Source organism: Lemur catta, chromosome 10 (assembly GCF_020740605.2).
Source record: "Lemur catta isolate mLemCat1 chromosome 10, mLemCat1.pri, whole genome shotgun sequence".
Lineage (NCBI taxonomy): Eukaryota > Metazoa > Chordata > Mammalia > Primates > Lemuridae > Lemur > Lemur catta.
Window position 1 is genome coordinate 8,040,361 of NC_059137.1, and position 20,839 is coordinate 8,061,199.

Genomic DNA, 20,839 nt, shown 5'->3' on the forward strand with positions numbered 1-20,839 from the left:
CAGCACAGCCAGCGAATGAGCAGTGCGGGGGGGGGTGCTGGGGCGGGATCAGAACCGCGGGTTGTAGGAGCAGCCAATGGGAACGCAAGGCGGGGTTAGCGTCCGCACTAGGCCCCGCCCTTCAAATCAAAGCAGACCAATGGAAGCACAGAGTTAGTTGGCGAATCGAGGACAGAGCCGCCCAATGTAGAGGTGGGGCGGAGTTTGTGTCTGGGGAGCACAGCCATCCAATTGGAGTATGGTGCGAGCTCGTAGGCAGGGCCACAAAGCTGCCTCAGAACTGAGCTGGCCAATCAGGGTGGAGGGCGGGGATTGCTGGTTATTTTTGCCTCGGAGCCTCCTCTCAATCTAGCTTTAACCAATGAGGGTAGGGGCGGGGCGAAGGCGGAGCACGTTGGCTCCCGCCCTGGACTACCCCAGCCAACTCCACGTGGGTGCGACTGTCCTCCCCCGTCGGGTCTGCATTGCCTGCTCGGGGTTAACCGCTGCTCGGGGACCTATGATGTAGGCGCCTGACCACTCTGCCCGGCTCAGCTCTGCCGCCTGAGAGCCGCAGGACGAAGGTCTCCAAGCCGACTGTCCTGGCTGCCTTTTCTCTTGGACACCAATACTGGCCCCGCGCTCCCTGGGGGCGGAGGCGCGGCCCCGCGCGCTGCAGCCCACCTCTGCGCCTCTGCAGTGGAGTGCCGGTATACTTCTGGAAAGAACCATGGCTGTGGGAGTAGGAAGCTTGGCTTGTAACCTCCCTCTGGGTCTCTGTTTCCTCATCTCTAAGTGAGAATAATTATCTTCCAGGAGAGCTGTGAGCAGGGTGGTGTATAGAAAAGAGCAAGTAAATGGGAAGCACTCAAATGCTAGCTGGTATGACTAAGATTGTTGTTTGACATATTGCAGTCACCTGATTGATTGTTCTAACAACCAATTTTTTTCAATCTGGACCACAAGACTATCTTTAGAGACTTAGGCAACTGCCCTTCTGTGCTCCCACAGCATCTTGTGCTTGAGTTATAGGTTCTTAGCGCTTATCACTTCTCTCTTTTCCCAATGGACACGACCTCCTCTGGACAGTAGGCACTTGGTGTTTGCAGAGTGAATGAATGCCTCACACTCCACGGGCAAACTGCTGCAGTTAGAGAGTTTACTTTGTAACTCAGACAGTGGCGTAGGTGGAGAAACTTATGTAGGCAGGATACTCCAGTAAGCCTAACCAGTGCCAGACAGCCCTGTGTGCCACGGACCCTGGCAAACCTGTTCCTGCCCTGTGGCTGGTGGGCACCCTCTCCCTGAGTGTGCAGAATTCGCTTAAAGGCTTTGGTAAACAAATATTCTTGCCAGATCAGCCCCTTTTTATAGGCAAAGCACCATCCGCCTGATGAGTAGGGCCCACCTCTTGCCCCGTCCACATGCACTCAGATCTGTGGCTCCTGTCAAATCGCGGGGGGCTCTAAATAGCCCTTGGTTTTTTTATTCCAGGCTGCGAAGCAAGAAACTTAAGGGGAAAAATGACGGAAAAACACAGTTAAAAGCTCAAAAAGCTTACAAATTAGTTTAACATGAAAAACATCAGCCAGATCCAGCTGACACAAGGCATTCAGCCTGGCTCTCTGAGGCAGACAGGGCAGAAAGCAAGGGCTCTGGGGTCAAAGAACTCACAGGTTCAAATCCCTGCCTTCTTCTGAGCCTGTTTCCTTAACTGAAAAGCAGGAATAATAAAACACAGTTCACAAAACTGTTAGTGGAGGTGAGATACAGTTTATGGTTGTGTTTTTTCCCCTGTATATGAAAAGGGCATAGCAAAACACAAAGGGAAGAATGGGAATGCTAAGTGCTGCAAAGACTATGAGCAGACACATTTAGTGACAAACAGCCCCACCTGGCTATACCTAAAAAGCACCATCTTTGCTACTCTTGCCTCTTGCCTTCTGCTGAAGAGGAGCCAGGCAGCCTTCAGCTTGGGCTCAGCATGCCCAACTATTTATGCAAAAGATGAGAGGAGTTCTCCCCACAGTGTGCAAGGGCCACACTTCTGTAAGGATCCAAACTTCTGTAAAATATTTCAGATCAAAGTCCTGTCAAATAGTTTTTGCCCTTAAAAGGACATGCAGAAGAATTCTTCAGAGCTGCTTTAACAGGGGGTAAATAATGAAAGTTTCTTTTGATAGGTAATGTAGGCAAGAAGAGATATAATAAAATAGAATCAGCTGGAATAAAGCCAAAGGTAAATTACTTTCTTCACACAGATTAAAATTTTTACAAACAGCCGGGGCAGTGGCTCATGCCTGTAATCCTAGCATGCTGGGGAGGCTGAGGCGGGAGGATCGCTTGAAGCCAGGAGTTGAAGACCAGCCTGAGCAAAAGTGAGACCCTGTCTCTACGAAAAATAGAGAAATTAGCTAGGCGTGGTGGCACTTACCTGTAGTCCCAGCTACTCTGGAGGCTGAGGCAAGAGGATTACTTGTACCCAGGAGTTGGAGGTTGCAGTGAGCTATAATGATGACGCCACTACACTCCAGCCTGGGCAACAGTGAGACTGTGTCTCAAAAAAAAAAAAAAATAGTTTACAAACAATGTTGGTGAAACTGGATGTTCCCCCTTTGATCTCCCCTGGATAGTGGCTGACATTTCACTATTACATTCGTACTTGGCCCAATCCACATTTCTTTCTGCTCACTTTGGAGAGGGAGCCCGGGAAGGCAGATAAATGATAACAAGGATAATCACTTGGTTCATGTAGAAAGAGCAAGGGAGACCCACACAAGAGGAGGAGTTTGACAGTACTTTTGAACACAAGGAGTAACTGTCTCCTGATTATATGATTGCAGAGTAACAATAAAACCAGACAAAATAATCTTAAGACTTTTGACAGTTCCTATACCTTATTATTTTTCAAGAGACACAGGAGGAAAAAGGAGGAGCTTCTAAGATCTAACTAGTTTTTCTCAGTGTCTACAGGCAGGAATGCAGCTGGTTCCAATCACAGTGAACTGAAACAGCAACAGGGCCACAGGTGCAGAAAGAAAACTTATTTATAATAAAGTTAAAAAGCAATGGCTTTCTTTATAAGAGAAACACATTATGTGACACAAATCAAAACTGTAATGAAAAAATAATTTTCCATCTAAATATATAAAATATAAGAGAAGGTTGCAGTAAATTAAGAATGAACATTTTTGATTTATTCAAAGTTTCAATCTAAAACCTCAATGAAATCTACCACCTTTATTACAAGGGGACTGATGGTTCCTGAACAGAAAGAAACAAAGGTCAAGAGAGATGGCACTGGACATTGGAGAGTGACCCAAACTGGCCGAGGGTGCAGAAAGTTTGGTCCAATAGATCACTGACAGGCTAAAAGCCATATTTTGTTGAGAAGTGATGTGGGAACTGTTTAAAGAGTATAAACCTTTATAAGAAAATGAAAAATGGCAAACGAGATTCCGACTCTGTTACTTCAAGTCAATAATGTCTTCATCTGAGGATGCCGGGAGCTGAAAGGGGCTGCTGGCTGGGACCGGGCTGCCCTCTCTGTCTGCTGCAGGGTCCTGGTCAGAGCTGGTCGAGTGGTCACGCCCCTCGGGATTGGCTTCAGAAGTAGAAGGACTTTCCAAGGAGCCTGATGGGATCCTAGAAGAGACGACTCACTGTAAGGGGATCCATGGGAGCACCACGGAATTGGGCCCATTTTGTCCTGCAATTACCTGCTCATGTGAACTCCTAAAAGCTTTGCTCCCCCGACCCCCCTATTATGGGGCAGAGGTGGGAAGTGCAGGAATTGCTATCCTTATCTCCAGCTCAGGCTCTGGGTACCTCATGGGCTGATTGTGAGGATTAAAGGCTGGGTGTGTGACACATAGAAGGTGTTTGTGAGGCATTATTTACCTATTAAATACCTTTCTAAAGTGCAAATCCAGATAATGTCACTCTGCCTAAAATGCTCCCTCCCGCGGCTGCCCAGCTCCTGAGGAGGAAGCTGAAACTCCCACTCACAGCCAAAGTTTGGGACCTAGTCTGCTGACCCCTCCAGTCTCCCAGGCCACCCCAACTCTCCCCGTTTTCTCCAGCTCCTCAGGACTCTCTCCACAGCTACATGATTAGTTTGACCAAAATCGATTCCTGCTCTTCTGGGAGTTCATGCATTACACAAATACTCACGGGCCTGCAGAGGCCCAGCTGGCCAAGCCACTGCCCACTCTCGACCTCACACTGTTCCGGCTCCATTCTCTGTGCTCAAGCCTGTCCACTCTTCCTTCTGTCTCTTAGCTGGCCATGCCGGGCCCGCTTCAGGGCCCTTCCCCCAGGTCCCGCTGTCAGGGGGCTGTTCCCCCAGCTCCGGATCTTTCGTTCTAAGCGCAGCTGAATGCCACGTCCTTCCTCAGAAAGCCTCCCTTGACCCCTCTCTCAAAGCAGACCTCTACCTGCCACCCCATCACTTAATTTCTTTCACATTTCCTTATAGGACTTGTCACTATTTGAAATGACTTGATTTGCTTACTTGTTTACAGGTTTGTGTTTCTCCACACTAGAATGTGCTCCAAGAATGTGTTGAGTGAATGAATGAAATTTGGACATGAATGCCCCACTACCCACCACACAAGAGCATGCATGATGGTGCCTGAGGACAACAGAGATCTCATGGGACAAATCAGTGTGATTCAACAATTACGCATTGACAAGTGATGCCAACCTGCCATCCAGAAAGGCCGTACTGTGTATGTGCCACCAGTACTGGAGAGTCCCTGATTCCCTGCATTCTTACTAAGCATGTCTGTTTTTAAATATTTCTGTTGACCTGATGAAGAAAAAATTCTCTTAATATATTTTAATAGCATTTTTTGATTACTAGTGAGGTTGCCCATTTGTGTATGTCCCTCCCTGGTAGGCTGTGCTCCCCAGGGACTCTCACAGAGCAGCTGGCTGCTGGCCCTCTGCTGTGGCTGGTGAAAGGGGCCATCCATGGCATCATTAGTCTGCAGAAAGGGCCTCCCAGACAGGGTCATGACTCACAGGCCAGCACCCTGAGCAGGGGACTCTCCCCCTCTTTACCTGTCACTACTGGTTGACCTCACTGCCCCTGGCTTGGGGCCTCCTTGGCTTTCTTCTAACCGCTTCCGGGTTTTTGGTTTGGCTTTTGGCGTTCCTTCTGACCTGGGTCCACCTTCATCCAAGAGTCCTGGATTGCAGGGAAGAATTTTAAGTCAGGGTCACTGTGACAGGGCTGCCATGGAGTCAGAAAATGCCCTTTTTCCCCCCTTGCTTGGGAATTAGTACATTATTGGGCTAGAGTCAGGAAGACAGACAATGGAATATATATTTTCAAATAATTGGTTTTCTTGTTGGTAGAAGGTGTTTTTTTCTGATTATAGAGTATACAGGCATTGCAAAAAATAAGTAAATAAAATAAAAAGACTCAAAAGAGCCTAATGAGATAAGATCTTCTACAATGCTATCACTGGTAACTCTGTAATTCTCCAACTCAGACGTTCAGTTTCTCAAAAGCACAGTGGTTTGTAAAACAGTGGTTGGGAGATCAAGCTTTGACATGGAAGGGTGGGTTACAAATTTCAAAATACATGTTTAAAAACACAGTGGAAGGCACGACCTTCTAAAATCAACCAATTTTGTCGAGGGCAAAGTCTGCCAGGTCAGGCTGCCTGGTCCCCTCTCTAGTAGTCAGGAAACATTCCTGCAGGGCAGGGAGTGCTCAGGCCAGCTGTCCTCACAGCTTTATGCCTGCAAATCCCAATCTGACTTTTCAAACCAGTTTTTACTGGTTTGACATTTTTCTTCATTTTGTTTCCACAAATCTGAACAAAAAGCTTTATAATAGTTTAAGCCTTTTCACAATTAACAGATGCTTTATGTTTCTCTGGCCTGGCCTCTCGCCGTGCACTGACTGAGAGAAGGGCTGCACAAATCTTAATACTTTGCGTCTGTCCCCACAGCCCTGCCCCACCGTTAGGGGCTGGGAGAAGTGATAAATGAACTGCACACACACCTGTGAAAACATGGTCAATTTCCACTTTGGGACATATCCGATATGCCAATAGAAAATGTTATCTGAGACCTGCAGGATGTAAATTCCTCTAAACACTTTTCTAGGAAATCAGACCTATATAGGTACTTTTATTTTAGAAAATTATATCAGACTAGATATAGTGGCTTTTTTGGTCCCTTGGTATCTTCTAAAGGACATAGTGTTATAAACAGCCCGTTTTCCTCCTTAACATGGTTTGGGCAGCTCTCCATGCCAATAAATACGGACTGACAACATCACTGTTGGTGGGTAATACACTATGTGGTATTCTTTGGTGTGGATGTACTATAATTTATTTACAAATCCCTTCTTAAAAGGAAAGTTTCTTTTTAAACTCATAGTTTTGAGGATGATTGATATCCAAAGATAAAACCAGCTGGTCGGTTCACCAACAGTGGCAGCACAAGACAGAGCGCCTTACCCAGCAGTTCCCTGCGTGTCCTGCTTGCTATCTCTTTGATCTCCATGCGAGACAGGGACAAGGAATGCGTGACAGGAATAGCAGCGAGGCCCACTCCGATGGCTGTGGGTGGGGTGATGACCTTGGAGACTAAGGGCGACTTCAGGGGTCGCTCGATGCTTCTGCCGACGAGATTTCTAAGTGGAATCTTGTACAAATTTTTGGACTGAATTTCACCTGAAATATGATTTAGAAAGCAACATCAGCACTTTAAGAAAAGTTTTTTCTTTACAAGAGAATAATTTCTTGTTCCTCAACATAGTTGGCACGAAGGGAGACTTTCATGGCCCATGGGGAGGCCCGCAGGGAGCACCAACATGAGGGCGCCTGCTGGCTTTGCATTTCCTAAAAGCATCGTTTTCATGTGCAAATTAGATAAAATACACTCTTACTGATTACACCTGCACAGGAGGAAAAAAAAAGACTAGACAAGAAAAGCAAAAAGCTGCTCTGCTTGGGGAACTTTGTGCTTCAACAGTGAGCGATAAAGACGACTGATGTGGTAAGAAGTTATGAAAAGTTCAGAGCAATGCAGTAACCACAGCAAACAGCAAAGACCTCTGGGGTTCACAGGCAAAGCTGGATAGCGTGAAAGACTGGGCGTGCTGAGGAATGTCTAGGCTTTATGACTATATATATACCTTTAGCTATAAAACCCCACTATTGTTAACAGCCCTGAAGGAAAAATAGCTGCTGTTGCAAGTTGGAAACTCTACAGCTTTTAACTCCCTTCTCCCCACTGAAACAATTTTTTTATAATGGGATTTTTTTCTTTTTGTTATCACAAGGTTCCTTATTAATGAAACCAATGCATTCAGATTGTAAATTTTTAAAATGGTTTTAAATGGTAACTTCTTTAGGCAGTAATCACGTGTAGATATTTAACAATGACTACAGAAATCAGAGTGGATTGAAAATATTAATAAAGCAGTAAAAATTGGACTTCACCTTCCCCCAGGGAAGAAGGAAATACTGGAGTATCTCGGCCTGGGGGTGTCTGAGGAGAATTATGGGCACTGGTCCCCTTGGAGCTGCCTCCAGATGAGTTCTCGTGCATGGCTGCGGCTGCCGTGAAGTATATATCCGACTAGACAGAAAGAGAAAGCATTACCAAGCTGCATGGCAATCTAGACCCTGCATCCACTGGCCCTCCTGCCATCACTGCAAAGCCTCCAACCGGTCCCCAGGCTCAGCTGTGACATCCTCGGAGCATGCAGTGCAGTACCAGATGCTGGGGGCTGGGAGGTGGGGTGGCGGCTTCCAGAGGAAAGATATTAATAATTAGGCTTTTCCTGAGTATTCAGTCCCCACTACTCTTCCTTATCTAACACTGGCAACAGAAAACAGTCAACATTCCACACACCTCCTGCAAACACAAATACAACACACATTTCCCTTACAGGAATCTCAGGCACCTGGAATGTTAGAACTGGAAAGGATCTTAGGGGTTCAGTCGGGCCCATTCAGAGATGGGGAGATGGATCGTTCATTCACCAATTCAGAAATACTCATGCACACCCCAAATGTGCTGGCTTTGGTGAGAACAGTGGTGGTATGCTGGATGTGACTTATGTAAGTGAATTTTCAAGAATTTTGCAAGCTGGCTGTTAAACATATTATTAGAATTGAAATTATACAAATCTGAATAAATATTAAAAATAAAAGCCCTAAATATCAAAATTCAACCATTCCTAATTATTTGATGACACTATCACCACTGCTCTTGAGGTTACTGGTCAACAGTAGCTGTGCAGGGCAAACACTGTTTCATGGTGGTTTTCGCACATCTGTCCCCACCTCCACCTGCAGTGGTGTCACACTGGAAGCTTGAAATCAATTATGGTGGGACTATTTAAACCACTGAAATTGGCAAATGCTACAATTAGAGCTTGATTTGTTTTGTTGATTGTCTAGACTTAATGTGATGAAGAAAATATTGATAATAAAGATGAAACTTAGAGTGTGTTTAGTGTAGAAGCTGAAAGAAGTTTTAGTTTAGTGACTATGATTTGTATGAGAGTGAGAAACAGTTTAATAAGTCACATATCAGATTTAATGACAATAAACTTATTGGAAGAAGAACAAGTGGACTGAGATATAACTCCAACTGTAAAATCATGGTTGAATTGCAACTGTAGGTTGGCCATAGATACAAGAGTTCAGCAAAAATTAAAAAAGCATTTTGTGAGAATCAAATGGCTAATGGATTTTATAATAAAGAACATTGTATATTTTATTATTTGTAAATTGTAAGCTATTTTTATATCAGTAAAGTTTACAATCAGCTAATGTACATATATATATAATATACATATACACACACACACGTTTTCTGGGGCATTGGTGGTCAAACACTTTCCAGCCCACCACTGGTGCTGTGTTGGCAAATAACACAGCAGGGCCCTGCTCTCACAGAATTGTCAGTGCAGCAGGGAAGGTGGACAAATGAGCAGTCCCCCCACTACCCCGATGTGATGAATCTCAGGATCAAAGACGTGCCACAGGGGCTGCAGTGGGGGACCAGCCCAGTCTGGCAGGGCCACGGAAGACTTTGTGGGGCTGACTCAGGGGAGGGGCCTAGAACAAGACCTCCTGGATTACGTGCCAGCCACAGATGGGACCTTGGGAGTCACGATCATTCCTGCATCGCTCGGTTTTGCTTCAACTCTGGGTTAGTAGACATGGATTATCAATGAGCTATGTTTTACAGGATGTGAACTCAAATTGGGGACAGAGTGGCAAAGGAAGAAAGGGCTGTTGCAAGCACTTTCCACTTTTCTAGGCTCGGACTGCCCTTCAGTGCAACAGCAACATGAATAACTGACCCAGTCGCCTATGGGGGCTTTGTCTTTCAGCTGAGGGCTCCCTAGCTGTCACCAGCACCGAATGACTCTAGTAACAAAACCAAGCAGTGTTCTGAAGCCCAACCAGTCTGATTTCAGCCTTTTCATCTCACTCTGGCATTCTGACACACGTCATCATCAGAGGCAGCTTCCATGCTCAGCTGCACTCTCATGGGGCCAGGGCTCCCGGAGTCCCTCCATGGCAATGAAGTCCCAGTCTGACTCACCCTGGAGGCCACGAGCTGTAGCTGCGGCACGACTGCGGTGTGGACCAGGTTCCCGTTCACCACCAGGCGGATCTCCATGGAGTCAGTGGTGAAGGCCAGGAGGTATGGGAAAGCACAGACTGCAAGGTAAGGGGCGTGTCACCTCCTAGCCACTGGCATGGTGGCGGACTGTCTCACAGTCCTCACTTCTCCAGAAACTTCCATCTCTCCCATTCCTTTGGCTGCTTTTCTCCTTCCTTCACACATGTACATTCCCTGATCCTAAGGATCAGGTAGTCGTCACTCCTAAGACAGCCTCCCCCAGGTGCCAACCTGCTGCCCCAGTGGCTGTGCACCGTCTTCCCTACTGAAGCCCCGCCACCCAGTCTCCTGGCGGTTCACCTGCCGAAGTCCTGTGGGACGTCCCCCCTTATTGTCCAGACCACAGCCTGACACACCCTCCCTGGCGGCCCAGGCCATTGTGCCTGGAAACCTTTCCCTCTAGTCAATATTCAAGGCCCAGCCCGTGTGTCCTCAGCTCTCGGTCCCTCCTCTGCTCCCCTCCTGTGTGTGTCTGGACAGAAGCTGCACCTTATTCCTCACGGGCCTTCACAGTGTCCCTCACGTCAATGGGCTTGTTATCTATTAAAGGCCAGCCCCTCTTCCTGAAATGGTTTTCAGGACACCGGACTTCCAGGCATGGTGCCTGCCCTGGCTGCCTTGTGACACCCTCTGTCTTTTCCACTGGCCACTTCACATTCTCTCCTTCACAGCGGCCCTTCTCTCTGCACTTCCAGCGCACTCTTGGCTTTCCTGTGCCTCCAGCCTTGACCTCCTGAGTGAGATGGTCACCTCCAGTGTTGTGGCTCAATATCTGGAGGTCATTTTCCACTCTTCCCTCTCCTTTTACCATATCTAATCTGTCATCAAGCCTGACCAGTCCTCCCAGGATCCTGAGTTGGTCCCTCTGCCCTCCTCTCAAAACTCTACAATGTGCACCTGTTAACAAATAGTTTTACTGTGAGGCAAATAGTATGAACTGGAACATTCTTGGCTCTGATCTGGCTCTCAAAGGTAATGCCCAGTTGTGGATCTTGAGGCACAAACACTAAGCACCACCACTCGTGTTCTGATATTTTAGTGGCAGGCAAGAACCTGAGTTTCTGTGATTCTAGACTTTTGAGTTCCAAAAATCATACGAATGGTGCTGAAAGCATTGCGCTTCTCCCCCCAGTCAGTCGGCGTTTTGAAGATAGAGACCCCACTCTTGAGTTTTAGAAAAAGGAAAGTGAGGCCCAGAAATGACATGAGGTGCTGAAAGATAGCCAAGTGCTGAAAAATGATATTTAATGGCCCTCAAATGCACACATGCTCACACTGAGAACAAGGAGGAACAGTAGAACATGATAGTCCCAAAAGGGGAACAAAAGAAAAAAAAATTTAAAAAAGAACACTTTGAGTACTAACCATACTCACAAAATTTATGGCAATTTCACAGTAAGTCTGCGAGTTGCCTACACAGGATTGAACACTTCAGGCGTAGCTATGGAGGGGGAAAGTCTTATGATAAAGGTTTTCTTACCAATCGCACAAGGAGCCTGGTTCCAACAGAACTGGAAATCTGACGCAGAGGGTTGAACCAAAAAAGAGCCACCATTAAATGGGCAAATCTTTTTATAGATGCAACTGTCTGGAATGAAAACAACAGCAACTCATTTTTGTTAGAGATAACACTTAGATCACTGTAATTAAAGAAACGAAAAACCAGCAACAAGAATAGTAGCCTATCTGTTAGTTCTTTATAAATAGCCAGTACGAATGTTGCCATGATGCTAGATATTAATACTAGGGTCCCGAAGCATTTGGAGCCAGCATAGCATTACTATTACAAATAATAATAGCTGCCATTTGGGGAGAATTTACTATGTGCCAGGCACTGAGCTTTAAAACCATTATCTCATTTAATCTGTAGAACTTTACAAAGTACATGTGATTGTTACACTCATTTCACAGATGAGAAAATTGAGGCTAGGAGAGGTGAAGTAGTTTGTTCAATGTGTCATGAGTACTGTGTGGGGGAGGCAGGATTTGAATGCAGGTCTGCTTGACTGCGGAGCCTGTGTGCTGCCTGCCTATGCCACAGGAGGACGCCCTCCTGCAAGGCGGACCATACTCTGAGCCTCATTCAGGACAAGGGTGGTGGGAGTCATATACTCACCCCAATGTTTGACTGAGAACTTGAAGCAATATGCTTGTATCCCCCTGGTGAACTTGAGCCAGCACTAGATTAAGACCAGGTTATTTCAGTTACCCTGTTCCCTGCCTGCCCCAAGCTCTAAGCATAAGTCCTTATGGTTCAGATCCTCTTAGAGTGAGAAAGTCCATGTAGAAATGAAGGCCCCTTTTATTACAGAAACTCATCGAGTTTTAGCTGTACAATTTTTTTCATTGAAGACTGAATTTTTATTAACATGATAAAGACTAGATGTTAATAAACATCTGAATGTTTACTATTGCCACACACAACAGGGATGACTCAAAGACATAATATTGAGGAAAAAAACAGCTAGATATATGAGTGTGTACTATATAATTCCATTTGCTTAAAAATTCAAAACTATCCATGGGAGTATAGGGAAAGATGGCAGCGTTACCTTTGAGAAGAGATAATGGCTGGGGCCACACAAGACCAATAGCTTGGATTCTGCTAATGAATTTTAGGTCACATACATCCCATCTACATTTTAGAATCACATTTTAATTTCCAAAAAAAGAAAAAAAAAGAAAGAAAATATGATATACTTGGCAACATGATGAATTTATAGATATAAATAGTGTTTTGTTACAATTGGGTCTTGGTTGCATTAGTTTATTCATTATGTGAAAAATCATAGAACCAATTTTATTTTTTAATTATTTTAAATAACAGCTTTATTGAGATAATTTATAGATCATAAAATTCATCCATTTAAATGTATAATTCAATGAATTATAGCATATTTACAGGGTTGTACATCACCACAATCTAATTTTTGAACATTTTCATCACCGTAAAAAAGAAACCTCATACCCACTGTCAGTCCCCATTTCTGCCCCAAGCCCTAGACACTACTAACATACTTTCTGTCTCTGTGGCTTTGTCTTATAACATGTGGCCTTTTGTGTGTGGTTTCTCACACTAAGCATAAGGTTTCTGAGGCTCATCCAAGTGTCAGTGCTTTGTTCCTTCTTATGGCTGAGTAACAGTCCCTTGTATGGATAGGACACATTGTGTTGGTCTATTCACCATTTGATGGACATTTGGGTTATTTCCATTTTTTGCTATTGTGAACAAAGCTGCTGTGAACATTCCTGTATGAGTCTATGTGGACATACGCATCATTTCTCCTGCATAGGTGACTAGGAGTGGAATTGCTGGGTTATATGTAAGTTGTACAATTTTATTTCATTCAGAATTTTTTTACTGTTAAATACTTATTTTGCATCTATATCTAACATCTTATGAGCTTTATTATTTTTTCCTGTGTTTTGTTATTGTAGAAAATTTGAGGAGCAAAGAAAAACACAAAGAAGAAAATAAAAAATTATCTGTAACCCTATGTCCCAGAGAGAAGCACTGATAACATTTTGGTATTTCTCCTTCAAGTATTTTTATTAAGAATGAATAAAAAATGAATGAAACGTTATAGGCTGGGTGTGGTGGCTCATGCCTATAATCCCAGCTCTCTGAGAGGCTGAGGCGGGAGGATCACTTGAAGTCAAAAGTTTGCGACCAGCCTGAACAAGAGCAAGACCCAGTCTCTACTAAAAACAGAAAAATTAGCTGGGCATCACATGCCTGTAGTCCCAGCTACTCGGGAGACTGAGGCAGGAGAATTGCTTGAGCCCAGGAGTTGGAGGTTGCAGTGAGCTATGATGACGCCATGGTACTCTAGCCCCGGCAACAGAGTGAGACTCTGTCTTAAAAAAAAGTTTACAAACAATGTTGGTGAAACTGGATTTTCCCCCTTTGATCTCTCCTGGATAATGGCTGACATTTCACTATTACTAATTTCAAGCTTTTACTTTTTTTTTTTTTTTTTGAGACAGAGTCTCACTCTGTTGCCAGGGCTAGAGTGAGTGCCGTGGCGTCAGCCTAGCTCACAGCAGCCTCAAACTCCTGGGCTCAAGCGATCCTACTGCCTCAGCCTCCCGAGTAGCTGGGACTACAGGCATGCGCCACCATGCCTGGCTAATTTTTTCTATATATATATTTTAGTTGGCCAGATAATTTCTTTCTATTTTTAGTAGAGACGGGGTCTCGCTCTTGCTCAGGCTGGTCTTGAACTCCTGACCTCGAGTGATCCACCTGCCTCGGCCTCCCAGAGTGCTAGGATTACAGGCGTGAGCCACCGCGCCCGGCCAAGCTTTTACTTTTTACATTTCACTTTTAATTCACTTAGGACTAAAAACAGTACATACATTTACTTTTCCCAAAAGTTTATCCAACTGTCCCAACCTTATTTTTAAAAAATTCACCATTTCTCTACAGATTTGAAATGCTGTCATCATATACATTTTACATATACTTCAGTCTATTTCTTGACCTTATTTTGTTGTGTTGAGCCATTTGTCTGTTCTTGTACCAGCATCATACTGTTTTACTTTTTATATTCCCACTTCAATAAGCTGGTCTATATATTGTTTTAATTATTGTAGATTTGTAATGAATTATAATGTTAAAGATATAATCATCCTTCATGACAAATCTTTTAAAAAAATTTCTGGCAAATCATTCATCTAATCACTCAGCAAATATTTACTGAGTGCCTACTGTGTGCCAGGCATAATGAGAAATGAATTGGGATTCTGACTGGAATATTAAATTTATTTATTTCATCTGGGGAGAAATAGACATCTTTGCAAGATTATTTTTCATTTGTTCAAACTTTTTCTTAGATGCTACAGTAATGTTGGACTATCCTTGTCCCCAAATCCACTGAGATTGGGAGCCTGTCATGGGGGCTAATTCTTTAACAACTTTCTGATACCTTCTGTAATTACTGGCTCTTGTTTTCTGCCATTTTTAAGGACAATTCTAGGAATTTATTTTCTATTACAAAATGTTCTTTTTACTTAGATTTTAAAACTTACCCATATTTCATTGAAACTAGGATGTCCCTATATAAAAGATGTGCCTTTTTGGGGCAAAAATAGTAAGATACACTATTATAAATGCACCATTAAAAAAGAAAGCTTTCTTCAGTTGTAAAATGCCATCAATTATAAGATGTACCCCAAATTCAGAGATGTTAAAATGTTAAAAAAAAAAGGTGTTTCTTAGACTAGATAAAATATGGTATTAGCAGAAAACTGTGCCTGGTATCTGTTAGGCTTTTGTAATGTCCTTAGTATTGTGATTATATTTCTTTCTTATTCTTAAGGAATGATATGTTGACTGAAAAAAACAGCATATACAACTTCATACTCACACACACATCTATAGTTATATCCACACTTAACACCATGATCATAACTACATGAAAATATAAAAATAAGACCGGCCCTGGGAAGAAACAGCCAGAGAGGCAGGGAGAAAACAAGAGGACAATAGACAGGAGAGAGGGAAGTCTGGAAAGGAGGGAGCAGGCAGCAGTGTCAGAAAGGTGGGGACAGAGAGTGCTCTGCTGTGGCTCTGTGATATGACAGGGCACAGGTTTTGTTCAGTTCAACAATGTTTATGGATACCAGCACTGTGCCAGCCTGGGGTGTGGGGACAGAGGGGTGGGCTGTGGTCTGGTCTTCTGGGTGCTCCTGGTTCAGCGAAGGGGACTGTCCCTTTCTTCTCTTTTCATGCAGTCTGCTTCCTTGTTCCCTTCTCTCTGGGCAGCAAACTCCCAGCGACATCTGTGCAGTGTAAGTGTTCTTTATTTAAACTCTCAGTGTCTCCCACTTGTGTGAGAGAAGCTTGGAGGCCAGAGGTGCAGATCAAGGCAACTGGGGCAGAAATGGCAGCGGTGACAGCAGCCGCAGCCTCCTGAAGCTCCAGGAACGAGCACCTGTCCTACCCTGTCAAATGTTGTTTGGGGCTTAGGGACTTCTCTGTGTGACTGCTGTGCCTTGTACAACAGCTATCTAAGCATCTTCCAATTGTTACTCGAACAGAGTCGGGGGGAGGAAAGTATCCTCACTCTCTGCTGAAGATCTTGCCTCCTGAGAGAACAGACGCTCAGGAGAGGACGTCCTGGAGGCCATGGCCGCAGCCGCCTGTCCTGGCCGGCCTGTTGGTCCGATGCTGTGCAGATGGCCGGGCCTTCCTCTCACCACTCCGTCCCATCAGCTCCCAGCAACTCAGGGACTTGCTCCAGCATCTCCCTGCTCTACTGGAGCATCCCAGATGGCCTCACTCACACACTGTCTATTCTACCCTTTAGAAAACAAAAGTCCTTCTGCCCGCTCTTCCTGCAGCTACCAAATGCTTCCTCTCTTTTTTTCCCATAAAGTAAAATTCTCTGGACGACTCGTCTGTGCTCCCGATCTCTGGTTCCTCTTCTGCCTCTGTCCCGTGACCTCTGTGGGCAGGCTTTCACCCCACTGCTTCCCAGAGACCCCTGCTCTTGTCAAGGTTTCCTATTTTTTTTTCTTTTTCATTTTGTTTACATTAAGCACTATATAACACACTGCATGCTACATAATACATCTAGCAGTAGATGACCATTACTGAGTTATTTTTTCATCAGTTAGGAAAATGCTGCTTTAATCAATGTTCTCCAAACCCTTTGACACATAGTAATGATTAACTCCAGAGATCTGCCTATCTCTTGCCATCAAATTCCAATGATATAAATAATGAGCAACCCTGTTTTCCTTGCCACTGTTAGTGAACTTGTGGACGTATGCAGTGGCCACTCCAGGGATGATGGTAAGTCCAGGGAGAATCTCGAACCACATCTCAGCAGGGTTACCTAGGCCAAAATTCCACTTTTAGGCCCCTAAAAGGTGGCCAGCCTTCAGGTCCTTTCCCCGAGTCTCCTGACTTTAAACGTCACTCATATGCTAGTGAGTCTCAAATGGGCATCTCCAGCCAGAGCTCTTCCCTGAGCTCTGAGGACATGTCCAGGCTGGACTCTTGGATCTTTTTCCCAAACTTGGTCTTGGCAAAGCTCAAGGAAACTGTCTCAGGAAACTGTGGCCTCCATTCTTCCAGCTGCTCGTGCCCCAAGCTGCTAAGTCTTCCCCTTTTTTCCATTTTTTTCCTCTTCCTCTCACATGTCACATTTGATTCATCAGCAAATTATCTTGGTTCTTTTTTAAAAAACATTTAACACCATTTAACAAAAAAAGAGGTAGTGTAAACAGGAAAGTTGCACAAAAATATCATGTCGCTGAGGAAGGCCAGTACTGGCTGCTGGGAAGCTGAAGCCAGAGGAGGCTGTGGATTTGGGGAAGGAGCATTAAATCTTGGTTCTTATACTTGAAATCTGTCTGGGATCTGATGGCTTCTCAGCACCTTTGGTGCACTGCTGTCATTCTAGTCAAGGCCACTGTCCTTGCTCATCAGATGAGCACAGTTGCCTCCCTGCCCTTAACCCCTTCAGCGAATTCTCCACGTGGCAGCCGGGGTCCTCCTCTCAAACCCAAGTCAGATCATGTCGCCTCTGCTCAAATCCTCCATGCGCTCACCAGAGTAAAGGCTCACCAAAGGCTTTCGTCCGACCCGAGACTGGCCCTCTTTGCCACCCTCGTGCACTCTGCTGCAGCTTCCCTGGTCAGCTCAGGGTCAGCTGGCCCAGACCAGAATGTTCTTGCCGTAAGGTCTTTACCCTGGCTGTTGTCTTTGCCCAGAATCCTCAACCCGTGGAGAGTAGACATCTTCCTTTCCGCCTTATCTAAAGTGCAACCCACACTCCCCACTCCTGCCAATCTCATCCCTTTTCCCTGTTTTGTTTCCCCTTAGCACTTATCACCATTTCACATACTAGCTATTTTTCTTATTTACCTGTTTTTTGTCCCAGCAGCCCCCTTGTGTAAACTCCCTGAGGGCAGGGACTTGTGTATATTTTATTTACTGCTGAAACCCCTAGGGATGTAGGTACTCAGTATCTGTTGAATGAATGGGCACCTTCTTCCCCAGCCACTTAGGAAGGGGAGGGCAGTATCGTGTTTTGAGAGGCCCCAACACACATCTCATCACTCCCCTGTCCCACCCCAACTCCCACCAGGGCAGACAAACTGCTGGTGGGTTAGGGCTGGTGGGTCTGAGCAGGAGGAGACCTGAGCTGCCCGAGAGCACAGCATCCTGGATGGGTGGCCAATGGCTGTGTCTGTGCCTAGGGCAGACATGCCAGGCCTCCGCCCGGCTCAGGAAGTGGGGCTGCGCACCCTAGGGTCACACACATGTGGCGTTTCGGAGGTAGCCCAGACTGCAGTTCAGGGCCTGGCTCCTATGCTAACTGAGTATGCCCCAAGAACTTCAGTGGGACCCTAGAGAAGCAGAGGGTTCTTCCTCCCAAAAACTAACATTAGTCTCTGCATCTGATGAGAGGCTGAGGATTAGACTTTTTTTTTTTTGGAGACATAGTCTTACTCTGTTGCCCGGGCTAGAATGCCATGGTGTCACCCTAGCTCACAGCAACCTCAAACTCTTGGGCTCAAGCGATCCTCCTGCCTCAGCCTCCCGAGTAGCTGGGACTACAGGTGTGCACTACCACACCCAGCTAATTTTTTCTATTTTAGTAGAGATCGGGGTCTCACTCTTGTGCAGGCTGGTCTTGAACTCCTGAGCTTAAGTGATCCTCCCGCCTTGGCCTCCCAGAGTGCTAGGATTACAGGTGTGAGCCACTGAGCCCGGCCCCGAGGATTAGACTTAATGGATTTAGAAAAGTCAGTGATGCACGCTTCTTGAGTCCCTGAGCTGTGAAGCACATTCACAGTCAATGAGCTGGTGGTGTCCCTGCCTGGCTCTTCCCCAGACCGTGAGCTCTCTGCAGTCTCTCTCTGTGGCCCTCACTACTGTGTCCCTAGAGCCTAAAGCATGCCTGGCACAGAGAAGGTCCCCTAATGTAGTTAAAAAGGACAGCCTGAATGGGGGGGCTGGGTTGAGGGGACAATTTTAAGAAAGCCGCTGCAGAGGAAGGAGCTCAGAGTTTATGACCATCACTCCTTTCGTTTTCTCCATCCAGCTGGTGGAGAACTAGGGTGAAAATTACTATTTCTATTTTTAAACTAAATTTCTCTGAAGAAAAATCCCTTCCTGCATGTAGAAAAGTCTATGGAGGTTAAAAAACTGGGTTCAGCATTAATACTGATGATTCTGGAATAAAAGGAGGAAAAACAAAACCTTGCTGTGCTAGGCAAACTGTTTTGGGCTTTCTAGGTATTTATTTATTTATTTATATACAGCTGGGCTCTCACTGTGTTGCCCAGGCTGGTCTTGAATTCTTGGGCTCAAGCGATCCTCCTGCCCTGAGCTCCCAATGTGCTAGGATTACAGGTGTGAGCCACCTTGCCCGGCCCTTCTTTGTAATTCTTATCACAATTGTAACTAATAAATTCTTTATACTAATTGTAAGACTGTAAGCTCACTGGGGCAAGAACTAGTGGCTAGCACTCCTCTTTAATTCTCACAACAGTCGTGAGAAGCAGGTTTTGTATTCTTAATATTACTCATCTGGAAGTTAATTCTTAGTAGGTTAAATATGATCAAATCAAAACCAAGGGGTACTTATATGAGCTTTTCTGGTTTTCCTCTTGTGATTATCTTTAAAGCATTATCAGCAAACGTAAGAGTTCACCCTTAGCACTGAAATGTATTATTTGCATCAAAGGATGGATCACTGGATGCTGAGGTCACAGCCAAGTTTTCTTTTCTTTCTTTTTTTAAGCAGTTAATGACTGACGCTGGTATTCAAAATAGAGATTAATTTTTAAAAAATACCAACATATTGAACTCTTTACACTATTTTTTCCTCTAAAGTTTATCTTGTGAATATATTTTTCTCAGATAACATTGTAACTAGAAGTTACAATCGCCATTATAAAACATGTTCACCTTTAACATATCTGACATACAAATTTCTCCTAAGTAAAACTCTGAGTTTATAAAGTTATTTTAAATTTTGTTTTGTTTTTTAATAAAAAGATACTGAATTCAGTGATAAATATCAGCTTCAAATTTTGGGGGGAAGCAAAACCATTCTGCAGCACCTGTTAAAAGGGCCTTTACTGTGCAGGTGTCTGTGCCCCACATAAGAACATGGGAGAAAACAAGCAAATGCCGTGTGTGCCGTGTGTGAGGGGGAATGAGTTATATACGTATCTGGGTGACTGAGGAGAGACCACTGCTTCTCCTGGGGTTGTTCACCAGGTACCTGCCAACCTCCTGGAAAAAAGGAAGATGGAAAACAAAAGCCAGATTCCTGACCCAAAGAAATGGGAGGAAGTGGCATGGTTTGGGAGGACTGAGGCTCCAGGAACCTCTGAGACTGCCAAGGCCTTGACCTTGGGATCTAAAGATACAGAGGTTACCTTCTGATGCGGTGGATCTATGAAAACAGACACACACCAATCCAGATGGAATCAGAGCCTGAAGCCAGGGCCTGAGCAAAGCCATGGGAAATGGACTCCTACAGAAGGGCCCCGCGAGACCGAGAGGCTGCTGGAAGCTTATCTGGTGCATCAGGGACGAGTGAGCAACTCAGCTTGTTCAAGTCAGCACGCTGCAAGTTGGTACAGAGTCAATGGCATCCACGTTTGTCGTCATGCTCCCTTTGTGTTTGGGATGGATTTTCCCCTTCTAAAAACCTGCTCTTTCTGTTCTTAACTTCTCTCCCACCTAAAAGCTTTCCCAGCCTTTCACGCAGTTAAGGACAAAAAAAAAAAAGTCTAGTTTTTAAAACATTCTGCCATAAGTTTGTCTCATAGATTTTTTCAATGAAGTAAAAAGACCACACTTGAAAGAGATGAACATCTTATTGAGATGACTTCCCCATGTAGCCTCCCTCCTCCGTCCCTGTAAACTTGGGGACAGTGGGCATCAGTGGCCTGTCCTGCCTCCTTGCAAGGGGGCCTTCTCATCACACGGCTATTACAGACCCACTGTTCTGGGGAGGGCTCTGGCGGCTCTGTGAGTAAAATATCCCCAAAGAGAGCAACTTATTGTCGAAGAGGCTCCCCATAAATCTTGAATTTTGAAAGATGTTTACCAAACAAATTTCTCTACTGATAATTAGCTTTCCTGTATTTATTAATCAAAGATTAATTAAAATATCTGGTCCAGTCAGTATCACCACTCTAAATTGGTAAAATTCTAGGCTGA

General features: G+C 44.9%; 2 protein-coding genes across 3 annotated transcripts in view; both read right to left on the bottom strand.

Moving 5' to 3' along the window:
• Nucleotides 1-3,154: 3,154 nt before the first annotated feature.
• The window catches only part of GARNL3 (GTPase activating Rap/RanGAP domain like 3), a 150,687-nt gene continuing 133,002 nt past the window's right edge, over nucleotides 3,155-20,839 (bottom strand). For both annotated transcript variants that reach the window (XM_045563395.1, XM_045563394.1), the window contains exons 25-30: nucleotides 11,126-11,233; nucleotides 9,565-9,683; nucleotides 7,443-7,581; nucleotides 6,456-6,671; nucleotides 5,044-5,170; nucleotides 3,155-3,624 (exon numbers count right to left, since the gene is read on the bottom strand). In XM_045563395.1, coding sequence (XP_045419351.1) covers nucleotides 3,447-3,624; nucleotides 5,044-5,170; nucleotides 6,456-6,671; nucleotides 7,443-7,581; nucleotides 9,565-9,683; nucleotides 11,126-11,233 — 887 coding nt within the window. In that variant the 3' untranslated portion in view covers nucleotides 3,155-3,446. The remainder of the gene's footprint in view (nucleotides 3,625-5,043; nucleotides 5,171-6,455; nucleotides 6,672-7,442; nucleotides 7,582-9,564; nucleotides 9,684-11,125; nucleotides 11,234-20,839) is intronic.
• Nucleotides 16,279-16,530, bottom strand: LOC123646445 (NADH dehydrogenase [ubiquinone] 1 alpha subcomplex subunit 1-like). Its single transcript, XM_045563396.1, has one exon. It carries the CDS (start codon nucleotides 16,471-16,473, stop codon nucleotides 16,279-16,281), a length of 195 nt encoding a protein of 64 aa, XP_045419352.1. The 5' UTR covers nucleotides 16,474-16,530.